Raw genomic sequence first — 22580 nt, 5'->3', positions numbered from 1 at the left:
CAGGTCATGTCCATCTCTTTGTGGCTACAGAAGTGGCAATGTGTAGCAATAGCATCTAGGGGAGTAGTATATAGTAGGTGCTCAGCAAATACTTGCTGAAAGAAGGAGAGCTCTGCCTGCAACAGTGGACCCATCCGTAAATACCCGAGGGTAATTCTAACTGCTACAACCTTGTCATTGTCAATTAGGAGTCATTTTAATTCATCCGTTTGATCATACTTTCTTCTCTTTTTTTCTCCTTATTCTTTGCATATTTCCTAACAGGGAAAGGCGGTTGGACATCATTTTTTCATTAGTTAGTCAACCTCAAAATATTGTTATTTTAGCGATGCATGTTATCCTGCTGTTGTATCTTTGGCTTTTTGGAATTACTTTGCCAAAGCAGAGAAAGTACAAATCCTAGAAACCTGTTACTCTCTAAACTCACTTCATAAACCAATCCACATTGCAGCTCTATTTACAATAGCCAGGACATGGAAACAACCTAAGCGCCCATCATCGGATGAATGGATAAAGAAGATGTGGCACATATACACAATGGAATATTACTCAGCCTTAAAAAGAAATGAAATTGAGCTATTTGTAATGAGATGGATAGACCTAGAGTCTGTCATACAGAGTGAAGTAAGTCAGAAAGAAAAAGACAAATACCGTATGCTAACACATATATATGGAATTTAAGGGAAAAAAATGTCATGAAGAACCTAGGGGTAAGATAGGAATAAAGACGCAGACCTACTGGAGAACGGACTTGAGGATATGGGGAGGGGGAGGGGTGAGTTTTGACAGGGCAAGAGAGAGTCATGGACATATACACACTAACAAACGTAGTAAGGTAGATAGCTGGGGGGAAGCAGCCGCAAGGCACAGGGATATTAGCTCGGTGCTTTGTGACAGCCTGGAAGGGTGGGATGGGGAGAGTGGGAGGGAGGGAGACGCAAGAGGGAAGACATATGGGAACATATGTATATGTATAGCTGATTCACTTTGTTATAAAGCAGAAACTAACACACCATTGTAAAGCAATTATACCCCAATAAAGATGTTAAAAAAAAAAAAAGATATATCTCTTTTAAGCATAAAAAAAATAAAATAAAATAAAATAAAATAAACCAATCCAGAGTCATTTTCCACAATGGGATTGAGAAAGAAAGAACAGTCAGTAAAGAAGCGTAGCACTTACTAGCCTACCCTTCAGATCTCATCCTTCAGCTAGCACTTTGGTGCAGGATCCCAGGAGGGCAAGAAGTAGAGAATGGGTGTTAAATAAACTTCAAAACTGCTATAATTTTCCAAGGACCATGCTTTGAAACCCTGGGATTAGTCCCTGGAAAATCATTTATTCACTTATTAAGACAAAGTTATGGATAATGCTTTTTCCTCCACCTGACTGGATATTTGCTAAAGCTGAGTTGTACCCATTGACAATAGGGATTAGGAGGCTTTCGCTATTAAGTGCCAACTGTGTGTTTAATTGTTACTGCAAGAAAAATAGAATTTACTGGTAAACTGTGCAGAATTTGAAACAAAGTACCCTTTTTACTTTTGTAGGAATGTGGATGCTAACCAAATGTGTCCGCATGGTTTCAATTAAGTGGAGGAATGTTAAATGTAAAGCTAAATTGATGAAAATAACCAAACTTTCTGACAAACCTATAAATTGGAGTCTAGAACTCATTGCCCATACTGTATGGCAGCCAGAGAAACATTGCTAGATCATCAATTTTTACTTAATTTTTTGAGTTAGTTTATACTTGAAAAGAAAAAAGGAGTGCTAGGCAAGTAATTTAAATTCTTCCCAGCTATAAACAGAATATGCACATTGGATGTGGACTTTATTCTTCACTGTATGCCATTGAACTGATTGTTTATTCTTTTAGCAATTTCCTCAGAGAAATTTTCGGAAACCTAAGACAAAGTTTTCAGGGAACTTTCATGTCAACATTTTGGCAAATGATCTGGCAAAATGCTAGTCACTGGACTATTTTTCTAAACTCCTCCGACTGCTCCATAGCAATCCTTAGTCTTTTAAAATAATGTTTTAATTTTCCTTCCCTCAAATTTTTTTACTCCTTCAAGTTGCTGTCATGGTGAGATGACACTGTTCTCAAAAAATTATGAGTTTGGAGAAAATTCTAAATTTCTTGCTGAAGACAGGATAAAATTACACAGTCGGAATCTAACTCTGTGCACGTTTCTGCATATGTCAGAAATTTCTACTATAGAAAGTTACCTCTGAATACGTCTTTTTATTTTGTGGGAAATGGCAGGAAAGAAACTGTTTAAACAAAAAAAAAATGTGGAGGCTAGGGCCATCATCTTTACTGTTGTGATCTTCGTGTGATGTGAAATGGGCTCTCCTCGCTGAATCATGGCCCGGGAACACTGTCCCCACATCTTGATCCCCATTACCCTACAGATTCAGAGGCCTCCCGAGATCCTCTTGCTTAGAAAGTAGAACTGCCGCCAAATGTCGGGCGGAGTCTCTTGGTTTTCATGGCCCTGGCTCAGGTTCAGAGATTGCCAGATGGACCCTGTGTTCTAATTTGGTGCATTCCCAGCCAAGGGCCTATTCGCAACCTATTTTATACTGTAATTTTAACAATTTTTGTTTTTAATTAGATGATCATTCAGCACATGTTTTTTGTGACCACTCAATAAGTGTTATTTTTGCCAAATTACTTTTTGGGCACTGTCATGAAATGGCTCCTTTAAATGCTTTCAGATCAAGTTTTCAAATCTTTTTTTCAAACTCACCCAAAATTTTAAATCAGACATAATTAAATATATTACGTATTTATATTAGACTCTATTTCAAATTTTCACTACCTATTTAAATGACCTCCTGAGGGGGAAAATAAAGTAATCTTGTTTGAGAGTAGGTAACACACTTTTCCCTAAATTTACCTTTGGATCTAGTTGTTTCTAACGGTTCTGACTTTACTCAATTAATATTGCTGCTGCCACCCCATTAACTGTTATATTTAATATGTATTAAGATGCTCTATTGATAATAAAGTATTTGAGCATTTTATGTAATGATAACCGTCCAAAAGTTGTATCATCTGCACATTTGACTAGCTTAAACCTCTAAGGTATTCATTCACATCACAGATAAAAATGTTGAGCATTTGAGTTCTGTGATGAGCCACTGAGCATCTCCCTCCAAGTTCAGCTGATCTGAAAATACTTATCGTGCATTCTCTGCTCAGCCTTGGGATGCAAAGATAAAGAATATTACATGGTCTCTGCCCTATTTAGAGTTCAATAGGGATGATAGTAATGCACTGATTGATATATATATTCCAGCCAGCTATGAATCCATTTAATGTTGTATTCCTTAGGTCACATTCCTGATTCTTTCAATTTATTAAGTGCCTTCTATATATCAGGCAATGTGATAGGTCTTGGGAAAAAATAAAACCTGGTCTGTGATCATTATTTCATCTATAAATGTATCCTGAAAGACTGTATCAAGGGTTTTGCTATAATCAATATCCACTATGCCAGTTGATTTAGGATAGTTTCCACCATGTGGCTTTACTAAATTCAGATAGCCATAGCTTGTAGAGAGCAAGCCTAACTCTCAAGTTTAGGATGGTACCTGAAGCTTTCTGATACTCTGTCTCCTTAGACATCCCTTTGACTTTATCAAGCTCTTTTGTAGGTTTTATATTTTTCTTAATACTTTATTTTTAGAAAACTCCATTGTATATTTGTATTTCTTTTTTTAATATATACATTTATTTATTTATTTAGTTTTGGCTGTGTTGGGTTCGTTGCTGTGCACGGGCTTTCTCTAGTTGCGGCGAGTGGGTCTACTCTTCGTTGTGGTGCGTGGGCTTCTTATTGTGGTGGCTTCTTGTTGTGGAGCACGGGCTCTAGTTACGCTGGCTTCAGTAGTCGTGGCACGCAGGCTCAGCAGTTGTGGCTTGAGGGCTCTAGAGCACAAGCTCAGCAGTTGTGGCACATGGGCTTATTTGCTCTGCGGCACGTGGGTTCTTCCCGGACCAGGGCTCGAACCCGTGTCCCCTGCATTAGCAGGCGTATTCTTAACGACTGTGCCACCAGGGAAGTCCTGTATATTTGTATTTCTCATTCATCCTTTCTTCTCTAGTCTTTCAAAGCTCCCTGCTCTCCAGTTCTATCCAGGACTTCTCAATTTTCACACTAGTGTTCAACCTTAAGTCAATTTATCACCCATTCCAACATTAGTACTTTCAAGAGATACGTAAGGACATCTAGTAAATGTGTTGGGCATGATATTTATCAATTGTTGTACATTATCACTCTCATTATACATTTGCTTTAAATATACCTGAGATCACTTTTGTCTCTAGACAAAAGAAGTTGTCATGTGTAATATGGGGTAAGAAACGTAACTCTTTACACCACAGAATCAAGGCCTGATAAATGCAAGATTATTATGAGGATGGTGGGGCAGTGTATTTCAAAGAGGGGTTTTCAGGAAGGTCTTAATGTAACATTCTGCACTAAAGAAATAACCATTAAGCCCACTTCATCCAATTTGCCCTTCAAGGCCCATTTAGAGTACTTATGAACCTTCCTATCACAGCATAAAATTTAATACAGTTTAGAAGGTTTTCCACTTGAGGGATGGTCAACCTTTTTATAATCCTTTAATTACAATTCTGTGCTGTCATTTTGGTGCAGAAGTGATAATATTCAGATCCAACAATCATTTATTATTGAGGGCCTATTGAGTATAGGCTCTCTGATAGGCACTTTCATAATAAATTGTTATTCTCTATTTCAACAAGTATATTATCTTGAGAACTTATTATGTGTCAAGTTTGTGTACTATCTGGGAGATTAGATATTTTGTCTAAAATCTTGGGAGAATCCTGTTGAATGTAAAATATGAAGTTAAAGCCTCTAAGAAAGTTCTTTGTGTTTATTTTACCAAAATAATTGTGTGAAAGTTTCTCATATTCCAGAATCTTAGATACAGAACAACAACAAAACAAAATGAGAAACTTTTATTATAGGAATATTGTTAATATTTTTATTTGATTTTCGCAACAGAATACAGAATAAAGCAAAGATCATGTATGAGAGGAAATATATACATTTTTCCTTTTTACATTTTTTCTTTTATTTTTGTCTTTTTTATGCTTGAAAGTCACAATAATGTACAATGAATATAAACATACAACATATTTAATAATTTTGTATTTTATATGAATTTTAATGTCAATATTCAAATTCAAACAATGGTTTGGATGAATCTAATATATATATATATGAATGACTCAATTTTGATCACCAGGAAACTTGTGTAACTCACTTTTTGGTGGATTCCCTTATATTCGCCTTTCAAAAGTGCTGACTTGTCAGTGTTGGTTAAATTCTAAAAAGAGATCAGCATGGAACTCAGAATAGGCTCAGAACTCAGATAAAAAACCTTGTTCCTAGTTCTAATTTAGGCTGTAACATTAGCCGTATTCTTTTGCTTCTCCATATTTAGCATTGGTAAATTTCTATTGAATAACAATCTATAGGGATTCACTAAAAATAATTTTAATTTTAAGAAGTTTAAAATAATAATGATAATAAAAAACAGCAACATCAGTAATATTAGCTAATATTTATAAGGCTAATTGTTTTAAATATACCCTCTCTTTATCCTTAAAGCACTTTATGATTGTAGGTTATCAATATTATCTCCATTTTACAGCTGAAGAAACTGAGGTTTCAGGAGGTTAAATATCTGCCATGTTCTTAATGCATATTTTATTGAGCCTCCTTTGGATTTTTTCTCTCCATTTTATTTGTCTTGTATGAATATTACAGTGATAATAGGTATACCTAAAAATCTAAAACCAGTTCTCAACACCATTGTTTGAAAGGTTTTGTGTAAATATATGTGTGTGTGTGTGTATTCATACAAATGCTTACCTAAATAGTGTATAAAATCTGATGTAACATATAAAAATACTAAAGAAATGCTAGACTTGAAATTTGAGACTAAAAATAATATTGTTCAATTGTTAGTAGCATCAAAGAAACATTTGAAAATAATATTATAGAAGGTTAAACAAATGGGAGAGGGGTTATAATCTCAGGCAGTTTTTGAGATTTAGTGAGAAACCAATAGGGTCCTTGGGACAACCTTTAGAAAATGCTTTTGCACAGGATGACCTCTTTTTTTTCCTTCAAGCTGTAACAAAGGGCATTTTTTTAATAGAGCAATTTATGTCAAATCCTTTTTTGAGCTCAGGAAGACCAGATTTTTGCTCCCAGGTTGTATTTCTCTCATCCTTCTAAGGCCAAGGTTTGAAAAAAATCTCTAAAAGCAAGATTCAATAAATACACGGGCTTGCTAGAAATATTTAGTCACTTGGTCTTGTGATTGCAGCAAATCATTCACTTGAGCAGAACCCAAAGGGCTTGTATTTCCCATTATGGGAAATACAATCTGGGTAAGATGGAGAAGGTTCTTTAAGGGGAGAGGTTTGTGGGTCACTTCAAAGTTACGCATGCTTACCTAGGGTTCTCTCCTTGAGGAAACTCTGTTAGCATCAGCATCCATATTTCTGTTTTTAGTTTAGAATGCTCATTTCTCCTCCCCACTCAGCCCTCCCTTCCTATTTTGTTGTTGTTGTTGTTGTTTGTTTGTTTGTTTGTTTTTTCTGATAGTTTTGCAGACTCAAAATGCCTCTCTCGGGACACAGTGCAGAGGTCTAGGATGTGATGCTGAACCACCAGCGGTGATTTAGAACAATCAAGACCCCCTGGATGTATTTTTATACTTTACCAGCAGTTTGATAACTAAGGACTATAAACTTTGAACGGTGATTCCAAGTCCCCGTAGACTGTCAGGCTTATAAGTCACCTTCCACACTATTTTATAGAGAATGACACTAGCTCCTGCCTTTTTTAAAAAAGTAACTTCTGGTTCATTAGAAATATTGAAACATGATATGTTATAAATGTTGAAAAACTATGATGGTTGACAGTATTTTTATGTATAAATTCCTTTTTAGGATGGCCTTTCCTTATTTGTTACTTACAGTAGCAAATAATCAGCCCAAATAAGTTATTTGAATGTACATATCCATCACATAAAACCCATTAAAAAACTCATCATAGCTCTTTCCCTGCCGCCGCGGAGTCGCGCGGAGGCAGAGGCGTGGGTGCACTCAAGATTCAGCTCCATCTGTAACCCACCTCCATGGCCGAGGAAGGCATTGCTGCTGGGGGTGTAATGGACGTTAATACTGCTCTGGAAGAGGTGCTGAGGCCCGCTTTCATCCGCGATGGCCTAGCACATGCCCATCTCTGTGCGCTTGCGTCCAACTGTGATGAGCCTATGTATGTCGAGTTGGTGGAGGCCCTTTGTGCTGAGCACCAAATCAACCTGATTAAGGTTGATGACAAGAAACTAGGGGAATGGGTAGGCCTCTGTAAAACTGACAGAGAGGGAAAACCCCATAAAGTGGTTGGTTGCAGTTGTGTGGTGGTTAAGGACTATGGCAAAGAGGCTCAGGCCAAGGATGTCACCGAGGAGTATGTCAAATGCAAGAAATGATCAAATAAACAAACTGGGCTCTTGTTCCTCAACAAACAAACACACATAAAAACTCGTCATATCCTTTTGGTATAGAGTGAGAATAGCTTTTCTCATGCAAAAAAAAAAATGGATTCTATTTTGATTTTAAAAATTTAACAAACATTCACTGAGAATTGGCTAAATGCCTTGTACTCTGCTAAGTGCTGGAGAGTAAAAAACCACAGCTCCTGTAGTCAAGAAGTTTCCAGGCTAGAATATTTCATTTCCACAAAAGTAGTGCTATGCGATTAAGATTACATTAAATATTATAATCAAAAAAAGACAGTGATTTTCAAGATACGTTCTTAGTGGAACTACTGTTTAAACTGCAGTGTATTAATAGGCAATACTGCAAGGAAGTGTTCTGCAGTCAAGTAAGTTTGGAAAATGCTGATTAGGCAAATTTAAATCGGATTCTTTTTGTGCCCCTCCTCCAGGAGGCGGGGTGGTGATCAGCCTCCCCAATTTACCTGAGCTCAGAATTATTAAACACCTCCAGGAGCAGGGTCTTGTGGAAAACAATTTTTAACAATGAAATATTCATTTTTAATAACTTTAAAACTTTTGTTAAAGGACACTTGCTGAACTAGAAAGTTCCAAGTGACAGTTCTCAGGGGACTGAAAGATCTGCTGTGTGACAGTTTGCTTTCATAGGTGGAGAGCCCCCTGAGCTTGTCAACTTTTTACCTGACATGCTACTCCTCAGAAAATCCCAGCTCCTGCTTTGCCTTGTTTCCTTAGCCATCCCATAGTCCTCCGATGATAAGAGATGGGAAAAATAGAAAGGGAGTAACCAGGAACGTCACAGAGCAGTGGCAGGTGCACTGACACGAGGGCAAATTCCTTGGCTTGATTTGGAGAGCAGCTGGGTCAGGCATCACCCTATGAATCTCCTGGGGTAACTCAGCTCCATGACACTTTCATAAACCTGAGTATTTATTTTACCAAGTGAGATGTTTCTCTGAGGCTTTGTTTATATACAGGGATAGTGGAGGCAGCTGTGAGGGACGTGGCCAAGACATTCCAGGCACCAGCCCTGGCCCCTTGGATTTTCCTTGAACACAGACGCCTGTTTTAGGGGAGATTTCTAGTGGTGCTTTATAGCTTTCAAAGTGCTTTTACATAGTTCATTGCATTTGATCCTTTTATCAACCCCCTGAATTAGTGTGGCAGGAATCCTTTCCACTTTAGAGATGAGCAATTTAGGTCTAGAGATGAAAGCACTTGCCTAGAGTTACATGCTAAGGAAATAACCAAATCAGCATTAGGACACAGGTGCACTGCTTCCCAAGAATCACCTTGAGATTTAGTAGGTCGATGATGTGGCCAGAGGTTCTGCCTTCCTAATAGTCTCCTAGGTGATTCTGATATGGCTGGTTCCTGCTAGACCATACTTTGAATAGCAAGGTTCTAACCTAATTGCCTTACATAAATAAAAATTAATTGAAAATGTATGGACAATTTATTTCCAAAAAGCCATCTTACCAAGATGTCACTTGAGTAACTGACTCATGATGGCACTAGATGTGTCTCTGTGGTCACTTAGCTATGCTGCTCATCCTTTCAGCCATATCTGTCATTTCTTTGGCCAGGGATGCTCCTGCCCTATGCTTTGCATTGAACACTCTCTTTTCTATTTCATATTCTTTATTCACATCTGTCCATCTATCTCCCAAGTTTAAATAGTTCATCTCATCTTTCTACTAATTAGGATCCATCTAATTCATCAAAATTCAAAATATATCTTTACCAAGAATTTCCCCCAATTGAATTAAACCATCCAATCCATATCTCAGGGACTCAATTAATAAATCTCTACAAATATGATAGGTATTAAATTTTTTTGGTAGCCTATAATATATTCTATGTAATACACACATTTGTATAGAGTAATATTTACTATAAGGAAAGAATAGATTTTTAAAAATATATTTATTGGAGTATAATTGCTTTACAATGTTGTGTTAGTTTCTGCTGTATAACAAAGTGAATCCGCTGTATGTATACATATATCCCCATATCCCCTCCCTCTTGCGTCTCCCTCCTACCCTCCCTATCCCACCCCTCTAGAGGGGTCACAAAGCACCGAGCTGATCTCCCTGTGCTATGCGGCTGCTTCCCACTAGCTATCTCTTTTACATTTGGTAGTGTATATATGTCAATGCTACTCTCTCACTGCGTCCCAGCTTACAATTCCCCCTCCTTGTGTCCTCAAGTCCATTCTCTACATCTGCTTCTTTATTCCTGTCCTACCCCTAGGTTCATCAGAACCATTTTTCTTTAGATTCCATATATATGTGTTAGCATACAGTATTTGTTTTTCTCTTTCTGACTTACTTCACTCTGTATGACAGACTCTATGTCCATCCACCTCACTACAAATAACTCAATTTCGTTTCTTTTTATGGCTAAGTAATTTTCCATTGTATATATGTGCCACATCTTCTTTATCCATTCATCTGTTGATGGACACTTAGGTTGATTCCATGTTCTGGCTGTTGTAAATAGTGCTGCAATGAGTATTGGGGTACATGTGTCTTTTTGAATTATGGTTTTCTCAGGGTACATGCCCAGTGCTGGGATTGCTGGGTCATATGATTGTTCTACTTTTAGTTTCTTAAGGAACTTCCATACTGTTCTCCATAGTGGCTGTATCAATTTACATTCCCATCAATAGTGCAAGAGGGTTCCCTTTTCTCCACACCCTCTCCAGCATTTATTGTTGGTAGATTTTTGGATGATGGCCATTCTGACCAGTGTGAGGTGACACTTCATTGTGGTTTTGATTTGCATTTCTCTAATGATTAGTGATGTTGAGCATCCTTTCATCTGTTTTTTGGCAATCTGCATGTCTTTGGAGAAATGTCTGCTTAGGTCTTACGCCCATTTTTGGATTAGGTTGTTTGTTTGTTTTGAGTTTTGTTTAGTTTTTTTTTTTCAGGAGGATAATGTAGTAATATATTTCATAAGGCAGAAAAAAACACATTCCTTGACCCAAAAATTCCATTATTTTTAAGGAAGTAATCAGACAGTTATACAAATGACTTTGTTTTCACACACACACACTGTATTTTATTTTTACAAGAGATAAATAGACTGACACCAAGCATTGTAAATGGATGACCACAACAAAAGCAACAATGATTGCAATTACCAAACATGAAACACACTCATACTATGTCATAATATTGACATTCAGTCCAGTAATCCTCCACATTACCAGCTCCTTTACTTTGCAGTGAAAATTGATTTGTATATTTTTTGCCTCTGAGTCCTTGTGGGAATTTTTTTTTATTCAAACAGAAAGTCACAAAAATTATAATCATCCTCATCAGTTCACTCAGTCCCATGTAATTAATTTTTTTTATCTTGATCTTTTGTTAGCACTTGTATTAATTCACCAGTTTTCCATTAGAGTTCTGAAAATGCTTATTCATTCAGTTCAGCAGTATAGTCAGTTACCAGAAACTTGTACTTGTCAGAGTCTTTTCCATGAATTCCTTGAAGATGAAACCCTTTTATGAACATTTTTTCAAAAGCATCAGAGTACACCCAGAACTGTCTGTAAATGACAAAAGACTTAAAAATGACCATGGTTAATGATTTGATGACAGTTCGTAATAATGCAATTGACAAGGAAATTTAGTTATTTCTGAGATACACATTTTAGAGTAATAACTAGAATTATGACTTATAACATTATACCAAAACATATAAGATTTTTAGAAATTTCATATAATGTCTGAAACGTTTATATTAACATATTTCCATACAAATAACCCAAAGAAAGTTTGCTATTAGTTGTTTTCTTGTTGTTGTTTGCTTGTTTATACTGCAGGTTCTTATTAGTCATCAATGTTATACACATCAGTGTATACATGTCAATCCCAATCGCCCAATTAAGCACACCACCATCCCCACCCCACTGCGGTTTTACCCCATTGGTGACCATATGCTTGTTCTCTACATCTGTGTCTCAACTTCTGCCCTGCAAACCGGTTCATCTGTACCATTTTTCTAGGTTCCACATACATGCATTAATATACGATATTTGTTTTTCTCTTTCTGACTTATTTCACTCTGTATAACAGTCTCTAGGTCCATCCACGTCTCAACAAATGACTCAATTTCGTTTCTTTTTATGGCTGAGCAATATTCCATTGTATATATGTACCACAACTTCTTTATCCATTCGTCTGTCGATGGGCATTTAGGTTGCTTCCATGACCTGGCTATTGTAAATAGTGCTGCAATGAACATTGGGGTGCATGTGTCTTTTTGAATTATGGTTTTCTCTGGGTATATGCCCAGTAGTGGGATTGCTGGATCATATGGTAATTCTATATTTAGTTTTTTAAGGAACCTCCATACTGTTCTCCATAGTGACTGTATCAGTTTACATTCCCACCAACAGTGCAAGAGGGTTCCCTTTTCTCCACACCCTCTCCAGCATTTGTTGTTTGTAGATTTTCTGATGATGCCCATTCTAACAGGTGTGAGGTGATACCTCATTGTAGTTTTGATTTGCATTTCTCTAATAATTAGTGATGTTGAGTAGCTTTTCATGTGCTTCTTGGCCATCTGTATGTCTTCTTTGGAGAAATGTCTATTTAGGTCTTCTGCCCGTTTTTGGATTGGGTTGTTTGTTTCTTTAATATTGAGCTGCATGAGCTGTTTATATATTTTAGAGATTAATCCTTTGTCCATTGATTCATTTGCAAATATTTTCTCCCATTGTGAAGGTTGTCTTCTCGTCTTTTTTATGGTTTCCTTTGCTGTGCAAAAGCTTTTAAGTTGCATTAGGTCCCATTTGTTTATTTTTGTTTTAATTTGTATTTCTCTAGGAGGTGCTTCAAAAAGGATCTTGCTGTGACTTATGTCATAGTGTTCTTCCTATGTTTTCCTCTAAGAGCTTTATAATGTCTGGCTTTATATTTAGGTCTTTAATCCACTTTGAGTTTATTATTGTGTATGGTGTTAGTAAGTGTTCTAATTTCATTCTTTTAATGTAGCTGTCCAGCTTTCCCAGCCTCACCTCTTGAAGAGGCTGTCTTTTCTCCATTGTATATTCTTGCCTCCTTTATCAAAGATAAGGTGACCATATGTACATGGGTTTATCTCTGGGCTTTCTATCCTGTTCCATTGATCTATATTTCTGTTTTTGTGCCAGTACCATACTGTCTTGATTACTGTAGTTTTGTAGTATAGTCTGAAGTCCGGGAGCCTGATTCCTCCAGCTCCGTTTTTCTTTCTCAAGATTGTGCTGGCTATTTGGGGTCTTTGGTGTTTCCATACAAACTAAAATTTTTTGTTCTAGTTCTGTGAAAAATGTCATTGGTGGTTTGATAGGGATTAAATTGAATCTGTAGATTTCTTTGGGTAGTATAGTCATTTTCACAGTATTGATTCTTCCAATCCAAAAACATGGTATATCTCTCCATCTGTATCATCTTTAATTTCTTTCATCACTGTCTTATACTTTTCTGCGTACAGGTCTTTTGTCTCCTTAGGTAGGTTTATTCCTAGGTATTTTATTGTTTTTGTTTCAGTGGTAAATGGGAGTGTTTCCTTAATTTCTCTTTCATATTTTTCATCGTTAGTGTATAGGAATGCAAGAGATTTCTGTGCATTAATTTTGTATCCTGCTACTTTACCAAATTCATTTATTAGCTCTAGTAGTTTTCTGGTAGCATGTTTAGGATTCTCTATGTATACTATCATGTCATCTGCCAACAGTGACAGTTTTACTTCTTTTCCCATTTGGATTCCTTTTATTTTTTTCTTCTCTGATTGCTGTGGCTAAAACTTCCAAAACTATGTTGAATAATAGTGGTGAGAGTGAGCAACCTTGTCTTGTTCGTGATGTTAGAGAAAACGGTTTCAGTTTTTCACCATTGAAAACAATGTTGGCTCTGGGTTTGTCATATTTGGCCTTTATTATGTTAAGGTAGGTTCCCTCTATGCCTACTTTCTGCAGGGTTTTTATCATAAATAGTGTTGAATTTTGTCAAAAGCTTTTTTTGCATCGATTGAGATTATCATATGGTTTTTATCCTTAAATTTGTTAATATGGTGTGTCACATTGATTGATTTTCGTATATTGAAGAATCCTTGCATTCCTGGAATAAACCCCACTTGATCATGGTGTATGATCCTTTTAATATGCTGTTGGATTCTGTTTTCTAGTATTTTGTTGAGGATTTTTGCATCTACGTTCATCAGTGATATTGGCCTATAGTTTCTTTTATTTGTGACATCTTTGTCTGGTTTTGGTATCAGGGTGATGGTGGCTTCATAGATTGAGTTTGGGAGTGTTCCTCCCTCTGTAATATTTTGAAGAGTTTGCGAAGGATAGGTGTTAGCTCTTTTCTAAATGTTTGATAGAATTCACATGTTAAGCCATCTGGTCCTGGACTTTTGTTTGTCTGAATATATATATATATATATATATATATATATATATATATATTTGTCGGAATATTTTTAATCACAGTTTCAGGTTCAGTGCTTGTGACTGGTCTGTTCATATTTTCTATTTCTTCCTGGTTCAGTCTTGGAAGGTTGTACCTTTCTCAGAATTTGTCCATTTCTTCTAGGTTGTCCATTTTATTGGCATATAGTTGCTTGTAGTAATCTCTCATGATCCTTTGTATTTCTGCAGTGTCAGTTGTTACTTCTCCTATTTCATTTCTAATTCTGTGGATTTGAATCTTCTCCCTTTTTTTCTTGATGAATCTGGCTAGTGGTTTATCAATTTTGTTAGTCTTGTCAAAGAACCAGATTTAGTTTTATTGATCTTTGCAGTTGTTTCCTTCATTTCTTTTTCATTTATTTCTGATCTGATCTTTATGATTTCTTTCCTTCTGCTAAATTTATTTCGTTGTTCTTCTTCTTCTTTCTCTAATTGCTTGAGGTGTAAGGTTAGGTTGTTTATTTGATATTTTTATTGTTCCTTGACGTAGGATTGTATTGCTATAAACTTCCCTCCTAGAGCTGCTTTTGCTGCATCCCATATGTTTTGGGTTGTCATGTTTTCGTTGTCATTTGTTTCTAGGTATTTTTTGATTTCCTCTTTGAATTTTTCAGTGATCTCTTGGTTATTTAGTAGCCTCCATATGTTTCTATTTTTTACAGTTTTTTTCCCTGTAATTGATATCTAGTCTCATAGCATTGTGGTCAGAAAAGATGCTTGATATGATTTCAGTTTTCTTAAACTTACTGAGGCTTGTTTTGTGTCCCAAGATATGATTTATCTGGAGAAAGTTCCATGAGCACTTGAGAAGAAAGTGTATTCTATTGTTTTTGGATGGAATGTCCTATAAATATTAACTAAGTCCATCTTGTTTAATGTGTCATTTAAAGCTTGTGTTCCCTTACTTATTTTCATTTTGGATGATCTGTCCATTGGTGAAAGTGGGGTGTTAAAGTCCCCTACTATTATTGTGTTACTGTCGATTTCCCCTTTTGTGGCTGTTAACATTTGCCTTATGTTTTGAGGTGTTCCTATGTTGGGTGCATAAATATTTACAATTGTTATATCCTCTGCTTGGATTGATCCCTTGATCACTATTTCTTTGTCTCTTTAATAGTCTTTATTTTAAAGTCTATTTTGTCTGATATGAGAATTGCTACTCTAGCTTTCTTTTGATTTCCATTTGCATGGAATATCTTTTTCCATCCCCTCACTTCCAATCTATATGTGTCCCTAGGTCTGAAGTGGGTCTCCTGTAGACGGCATATATATGGGTCTTGTTTTTGTATTTATTCAGCCAGTCTGTGTCTTTTGGTTGGAGCATTTAATCCATTCACATTTAAGGTAATTATCGATATGTATGTTCCTATTACAATTTTCTTAATTATTTTGGGTTTGATTTTGTAGGTCCTTTTCATCTCTTGTGTTTCCCACTTAAAGAAGGTCCTTTAGCGTTTGTTGTAAAGCTGGTCTGGTGGTGCTGAATTCTCTTAGCTTTTGCTTGTCTGTAAAGCTTTTGATTTCTCTGTCAAATCTGAATGAGATCCTTGCTGGGTAGAGTAATCTTGGTTGTAGGATTTTCCCTTTCATCACATTAAATATGTCCTGCCACTCCCTTCTGGCTTGCAGAGTTTCTGCTGAAAGATCAGCTGTTAACCTTATGGGGATTCCTTTGTATGTTATTTGCTGCTTTTCCCTTGCTGCTTTTAATAATTTTTCTTTGATTTGAATTTTTGATACTTTGATTAATATGTGTCTTGGCATGTCTCTCCTTGGTTTTATCCTGTATGGGACCCTCTGTGCTTCCTGTATTTGACAGACTCTTTCCTTTCCCATATTAGGGAAGTTTTCAACTATAATCTCTTCAAATATATTCTCAGACACTTCCTTTTTCTCTTCTTCTTCTGTGATCCCCATTATTCAAATGTTGGTGCATTTAGTGTTGTCCCAGAGGTCTCTGAGACTGTCCTCAATTATTTTCATTCTTTTTTCTTTATTGTGCTCTGTGTCAGTTGTTTCCACTATTTTATCTTCCAGGTCACTTATCCTTTCTTCTGCCTCATCTATCCTTTATTCTGCTATTGCTTCCTTCTAGAGAATTTTTAATTTCATTTTTGTGTTGTTCATCATTGTTAGTTTGCTGTTTAGTTCCTCTAGGTCCTTGTTAAACATTTCTTGTATTTTCTGCATTGTATTTCCAGGATTTTGGATCATCTTTATTCTGAATTATTTTTCAGGTAGACTGCCTATTTCCTCTTCATTTGTTTGTTCTGGTGGGTTTTTACCTTCCTCCTTCATCTGCATATTTCTCTGTCTTCTCATTTTGTTTAACTTACTGTGTTTGGGGTCTCCTTTTTGCAGGCTTCAAGTTCGTAGTTCCTGCTGTTTTTGGTGTCTGCTCTCAGTGGGTGAGGTTGGTTCAGTGGCTTGTGTAAGCTTCCTGTTGGAAGGGACTGGTGCCTGTGTTCTGTTGGGTGGGGCTGGATCTTGTCTTTCTGGTGGGCAGGGCTGCATCCTGTGGTGTGTTTTTGGGTGTCTGTGAACTTAGTATGACTTTAGGCAGCCTTTCTGCTAATGGGTGTGGTTGTGCTTCTGTCTTGCAAGTTGTTTGGCATGGGGCATCCAGTAGTGGAGCTTGCTGGCCATTGGGTGGAGCTGGATCTTAGATTTGAGACTGAGATCTCTGGTAGAGCTCTTGCCGATTGATATTATGTGGGGCTGGGAGGTCTCTGGTGGTCCAATGTACTGAACTTGGCTCTCCCTCCTCAGAGGCTCAGGCCTGACACCTGGCCAGAGCACCAAGACCCTGCCAGCAACACAGCTTGGAAGAAAAGGAAGAAAAAAAAACTGAAACACATAGAACCTGAAACCAAATGGTAAAAGCATAACTAAACAGACAAAACCACACAAAGAAACATATGCACACACACTCATAAAAAGAAGACAAACAAACAAACAGCAACAACAAAAAACGAACCATCAGAACCCTAGAAAAAATGGTAAAAGTAAACCTAAACAGACGAAATTACACAAAGAAACACATATACACACTCAGAAAAAAAGAAAAAAGAAAAAGAAAGAAAGAAGAGAGCAACGAAACCAATAAACAAAGCCACCAATGATAACAAACACTAAAAACTAAACTAAGATAAACATAAAAACCAGAAACAAATCAGACACAGAAAGCAAATCCCAAGTCTCCAGTTGCTCCCAAAGTCCATTTCCTCAATTTTGGGAACATTTATTGTCTATTCAGGTATTCCACAGATGCGGGGTTCATCAAGTTGACTGTGTGGATTTAATCCGCTCCTCCTAAGGCTGCATGGAGAAGTTTATCTTTCTCTTCTTTATTCACACAGATCCTGGAGTTCATCTTTGATTTTGGTCCCACCTCTGCTTGTAGGCCGCCCTCAGGTGTCTGTTCCCTGCCCAGACAGGAGGGGGTTAAAGCAGCTGCTGATTAGGTTTCTCTTGCTCACTCAGGACTGGGAGAGGGAGGGGTACGGTAGTCATAATTGGAGTGTGGGCCAAGCTTTTGGCAGCTGAGGCTGGCGTGACACTGCAACAGCCTGAGGTGCTCCATGTGTTCTCCTGGGGAAGTTATCCCTGGATCACAGGACCCTGGCAGTGGTGGGCTGCACTGGCTCCCAGGGGGGTGTGGATAGTGACCTGTGCTTGCACACAGGATTCTTAGTGGCAGCGGCGGCAGTATTAGCGTTTCACGCCTGTCTCTGGGGTCCGAGCTGATAGCCGTGGCTCGCGCCTCTCTCTGGAGCTCGCTTACGCAGTGCTCTGCCTTCTGTGGGCGCACAGAGCAGGAATCCCCTCTCCTCGGGCACCCAGAATCAATGGTCTCTTCCCTCTTCAGCAGGTCTAGACTTTTTCCCGGACTCCCTCCCAGCTAGCTGTGGCACACTAACCCCCTTTAGGCTGTGTTCACACAGCCAACCCCAGTCCTCTCCCTGGGATCTGACCTCCAAAGCCCGAGCCTCAGCTCCCAGCCCCGCCTGCCCCGGCGGGTGAGCAGACAAGTCTCTCGGGCTGGTGAGCGCTGGTCGGCACCAATTCTCTGTGCGGGAATCTCTCTGCTTTGCCCTCCGCACCCCCGTTGCTGTGCTCTCCTCCATGACTCTGAGGCTTCCCCCCGTCCCACTGCCCACCCCCCGTCTCCACCACTGAAGGGCCTTCCTAGTGTGTGGAAACTTTTCCTCCTTCACAGCTCCCTCCCAGAGGTGCAGGTCCTGTCCCTATTCTTTTGCCTTTGTTTTTTCTTTTTTCTTTTGCCCTACCCAGGTGCATGGGGATTTTCTTGCCTTTTGGGAAGTCTGAGGTCTTCTGCCAGCGTTCAGTAGGTGTTCTGTAGGAGTTGTTCCACATGTAGATGTATTTTTGATGTATTTGTGGGGAGGAAGGTGATCTCCACGTCTTACTCCTCTGCCATCTTGAAGGTCTCTTGGAAAGAATAGATTTTTAACTGTAGTTCTCTTGTGGATACATTTTTTTTCTAGGTAGGTGAAGTGTCTCGGAATTGTATCTTGATTTAGTAGATGTGTAAGGGGTACCATGGTACAGATAACAGTGTGAGGTAATGGTTTCTATCTGGCTTCTGGAATCACACAGGCTTGATTTGAATCCCAGAACTTCTATCTATGTGATCTGGGAAGTTTATCTAACTTCTTCTATACAACGAGAGTAAATGATAGTACTTATCTCTTAACATTAGATGTTTAATAAATGTTAGAACAACATTTTCTGTTTTACAGAGAATAATTGATGTATGCATGTTATTGTCAAAATATAATATGTTGAATTTCACTTTAATATCAATTCACTTTAATATCAATTTCATAAAATTGTACGTAATGTGCTGAGTGAATAGATAAATGATTAATTGACAATTATGTACCTTTGAGAGCTACAGTGTATGATCCTGGAGTCTTTGCTTTCTAAAGCTGTAAGATTTATTTTCTAATTTAAATAATTTAAGATTATTAAGTATATTTAAAAATCCCCAAATAGAATTCTTGAGTTTTCAAAATAAATGTTTATTATTTTTTTAAATTTGGAAGGTTCTTGTTAAAAAATTCAAAACAAAAATAATCTGTGACCTTTGTAATTATCAAGTTTGTTTTCAGTAAGGTACGAAATATCAAAAGAGGTAACTCATTGTCATAGTAAATTATATAAAGCCTTTCAAAATAGTTCCGAAACTTTTTTAGGGGTCAGAAATCTAGAGAGAGTTTGAATGTACACCATATAGTAGAGAAGGGGGGATAGGTTCTAGGGGGAAACCATGTCCTTTTTAACCAACAACATGTCTCTTAACATTCATGCATACATTACTACTTCATGCAACCATAGTGTAAACATGACAGTATTTATTATTGAATACGTTTCAAAAAATAGTGATGAAAAGTTGAGCAAGATTACTTATTCTTGATAAATTAAATTTATATTGTGTGAGAAAATTGGCAGTCTTCTTAACAAATAAACTTCTAAATTTCAGTAAGAGCAGTGTAGGAATAATTATAAAAATCATGTAATATATTGAGAGATTATAATCATAAAAGCATGTATATGGATGTGGATGAACTTTCCACTCTTCTAAGACCACCTTCTTCACTATATTGCCCTCTTTTTGTTGCAAGAACAAACTTCATCAATTCTTTGCTTTCTAATGAGTCATTCCTATCAACAGACAAACATGTTATTTCTTCAGTCTTAACCTGTTATGAAGAAAATCTTCCTCAGCCTCACTTTCTCTTTCAGGTTTTGCCCATTTTCTCTGCTTATAGAATAATTTCTCAAGAGTTGACTTGTTGCCTTTGATTCCTCTTTCCCCATGCCTCTTGAATCCACACTAATCAGCCTTTCACTCTTATCCTTTTACTCCACCAAAACAGCTCTGTTAAGGTCCCCAATGACCTCTACATTGTTGAATCCAATAGTAAATTCTCAGTCTTTATGTCATTCAGCCTCTCAGTAACATTTGATGCACATGATCACTCCTGTGAAAAATGCTTTCTCCATGCCCCACACTGAACTCTTGATCTTTAAAACATGCTCCTCCCATAGTAAATGGCAACTCCATCTTTCCCATTACTTGGACCAAAATTCTTGGTGTCATCCTTGACTTCTTTCTTTCTCTTAAACCCCAAATCTGATCTGTTGTCCAATCCTATTGGCTCTATGATCAAAGTATATCCAGAAATCTGGGCACTTCTACTCTTGATGGAAGATACCATCATCTCCCACCTGGATTATTACAAATCTCCCAAATTGTCTCCCTCTTTCCACCCTGTCCTGTCCTATGGTCCATTCTCCATACAACAGCCAGGAATGCTTTCAAGAAGTTAAGACATATAATATCATTTCTTTATTTAAAATTCCCCAATGACTTACCACATCATTCAGAGTAAAAGCTGATCTCCTCATGATGCCTCTGAGTCCTGTATCATCTGGTGCCTGCTACTTCTGTAATCCTGACACCCCAATAGCTTTGATACACACGTGTCAGGGATATTGAACTTGTTGTGTCCTTTGCTTGGATCTCCTTGTGGCTCACCCTCTCAATTTCTTTAAGAGTTTGTTCAAATTTCACCTTTTCAATGAAGCTTTTCTTGACCTGCTTATTTAAAATTGTAAGTCCTAGCCCTTTATACTCCCAGCCCTCTTCCATGCTTTATTTTTCTTTACTGTACTTGCTACCAAATAACGAAATATATATTTTATGTAAATGCCATCAGAGTAGGGATTTTTTTCCATTGCTGTATCCCAGCACGTAGAACTTGTTCTGGCACATTATATGTATAATTTGATCCATTCATATATCTGAATGGATCAAATTAAAAATAAATTCAGCCTAATTTGGTTTAATAAAATTACTTGCATTCACCTTATGTTGAACATCTGGAATTTTGTTCATATTGACTGTAGAGTATTTTAGATTCCAATCCAGTGATAATCCAATGATAAATTTCAAAGGTTGTTTAAGGGGCTTCCCTGGTGGTGCAGTGGTTGAGAGTCCGCCTGCCGATGCAGGGGGCGTGGGTTCGTGCCCCGGTCCGGGAGGATACCACGTGCCGCAGAGCAGCTGGACCCGTGAGCCATGGCCGCTGGGCCTGCACGTCCAGAGCCTGTGCTCCACAACGGGAGAGGCCACGACAGTGAGAGGCCCGCGTATCGCTAAAAATAATAATAAATAAATAAATAAATAAAATATACTTGGGAGGTATGGTTGGTAACTTTAAAAAAAAAAAACGTTGTTTAAGTATTTTAAGAAATATTGGTTTCAATGAGAACATTACTTTATGGGAAGTATTCTACATTTGTAGTAAATGCATCAAGGAACTAGTGTATGTGAGAAGGCCCTGGCATGGATTATCAGTGATTATCAGCTTCTCAACAGTGTTCGCCTGGCTGTAAATATGGTTCTTTCCATAGTCAATGATTTAATGAGAACACTGTAGTCAAATGGAAAGAGCCTGAGATTTTAAGAAGCCTAAGCTACCCCTCATCTGTTGTGTGACCCTGGGTGAATTATTTAACCTCATTGGGTCTAAAAAAATGGTAACAACAGCAGGTTAATTGTGATGATTAAATGAAGTCTAAAAAATTCTTTGAGAGCAGGGACTTTGTTTTGTTCACTGTTATATTCTCAGTAAGTATGACGTGTGAACAGTGTGTATCCAGTATTTATTCAATAAAATAAATACTTGTTGAATGAATGAATAATGTGTGTAAAATACATAGACCAGTCCATGGCACAGTGTAGGCACTCAATAAATGGTATCTATATGATAGTTATTAGCAAATTAACTACACATCTTTAATTACACAGAACACTTGGAGATTTAAGGGCATGTAGTAGATTCTAGCTGACTTTAATTGTTGTTTTTTATTGGATAGAATTGAAGATGTTTGATTGAGTTTATAAATCAGAATTTTAAATGTAGAGTTAGAAAGTATTTTTATTTGCTTTTCCCTTGATGACAAGAACCATTCAACACTGAAACTATAGCTGTGGTTAAAATAGAAGCTGCAATACATTTTTGTTAACAGTAATGTCAAAATACAATTTCCTTTGGTTTTTCTATGAATTTGATGGTAGAACTACAAGTTAATGGTCCTGATGCTTTTAACTGAGTTGATAACCCACGGTCTCCTCACATAGTGCTACCACAGCAGAATCCAGATGTAGCAGTTATCCAGTTACACCACCTTGTAGACAGATCTTTGCTCATGTGTTCAATGGTTACCAGCACAGTGTTGGCCATATATACCTCTAGACACAGAAGAGTTAACAGCAGAGGAATTGGAATTGAAATATCTAAATTCTAGTCACAGGGCTACAGTAAGTAAACATATGATGTTAAATTATTTGACTCAGTTCCTGATCTATTAAAGGTGGATAAAAAGTACATGCTTTATCCATATTTTAATGTAATTTAGAAAGGACAAGTACTTATTTACCCAGGGATGCTTTGGTTTCAAGCAACAAAATAACATCTAAAGTTTGTTTAAATAAAGGGAGAG

General features: G+C 37.4%; 1 protein-coding gene and 1 pseudogene across 1 annotated transcript; both read left to right on the top strand.

Annotated features, from left to right (window-relative positions):
- Nucleotides 1-22580, top strand: part of LOC116763368 — a 106037-nt pseudogene that overhangs the window by 29800 nt on the left and 53657 nt on the right.
- LOC116763371 (40S ribosomal protein S12-like) lies at nucleotides 7137-7561 on the top strand. The gene has a single exon (XM_032650964.1). The coding sequence runs from the start codon at nucleotides 7196-7198 to the stop codon at nucleotides 7550-7552; it is 357 nt and encodes a 118-aa protein (XP_032506855.1). The 5' UTR covers nucleotides 7137-7195; the 3' UTR covers nucleotides 7553-7561.

This window comes from Phocoena sinus, chromosome 12, assembly GCF_008692025.1.
Source record: "Phocoena sinus isolate mPhoSin1 chromosome 12, mPhoSin1.pri, whole genome shotgun sequence".
Taxonomy (NCBI): domain Eukaryota; kingdom Metazoa; phylum Chordata; class Mammalia; order Artiodactyla; family Phocoenidae; genus Phocoena; species Phocoena sinus.
The sequence above is the reverse complement of the archived record's forward strand: the minus strand, read 5'-3'. Positions and strand labels throughout refer to the sequence as shown.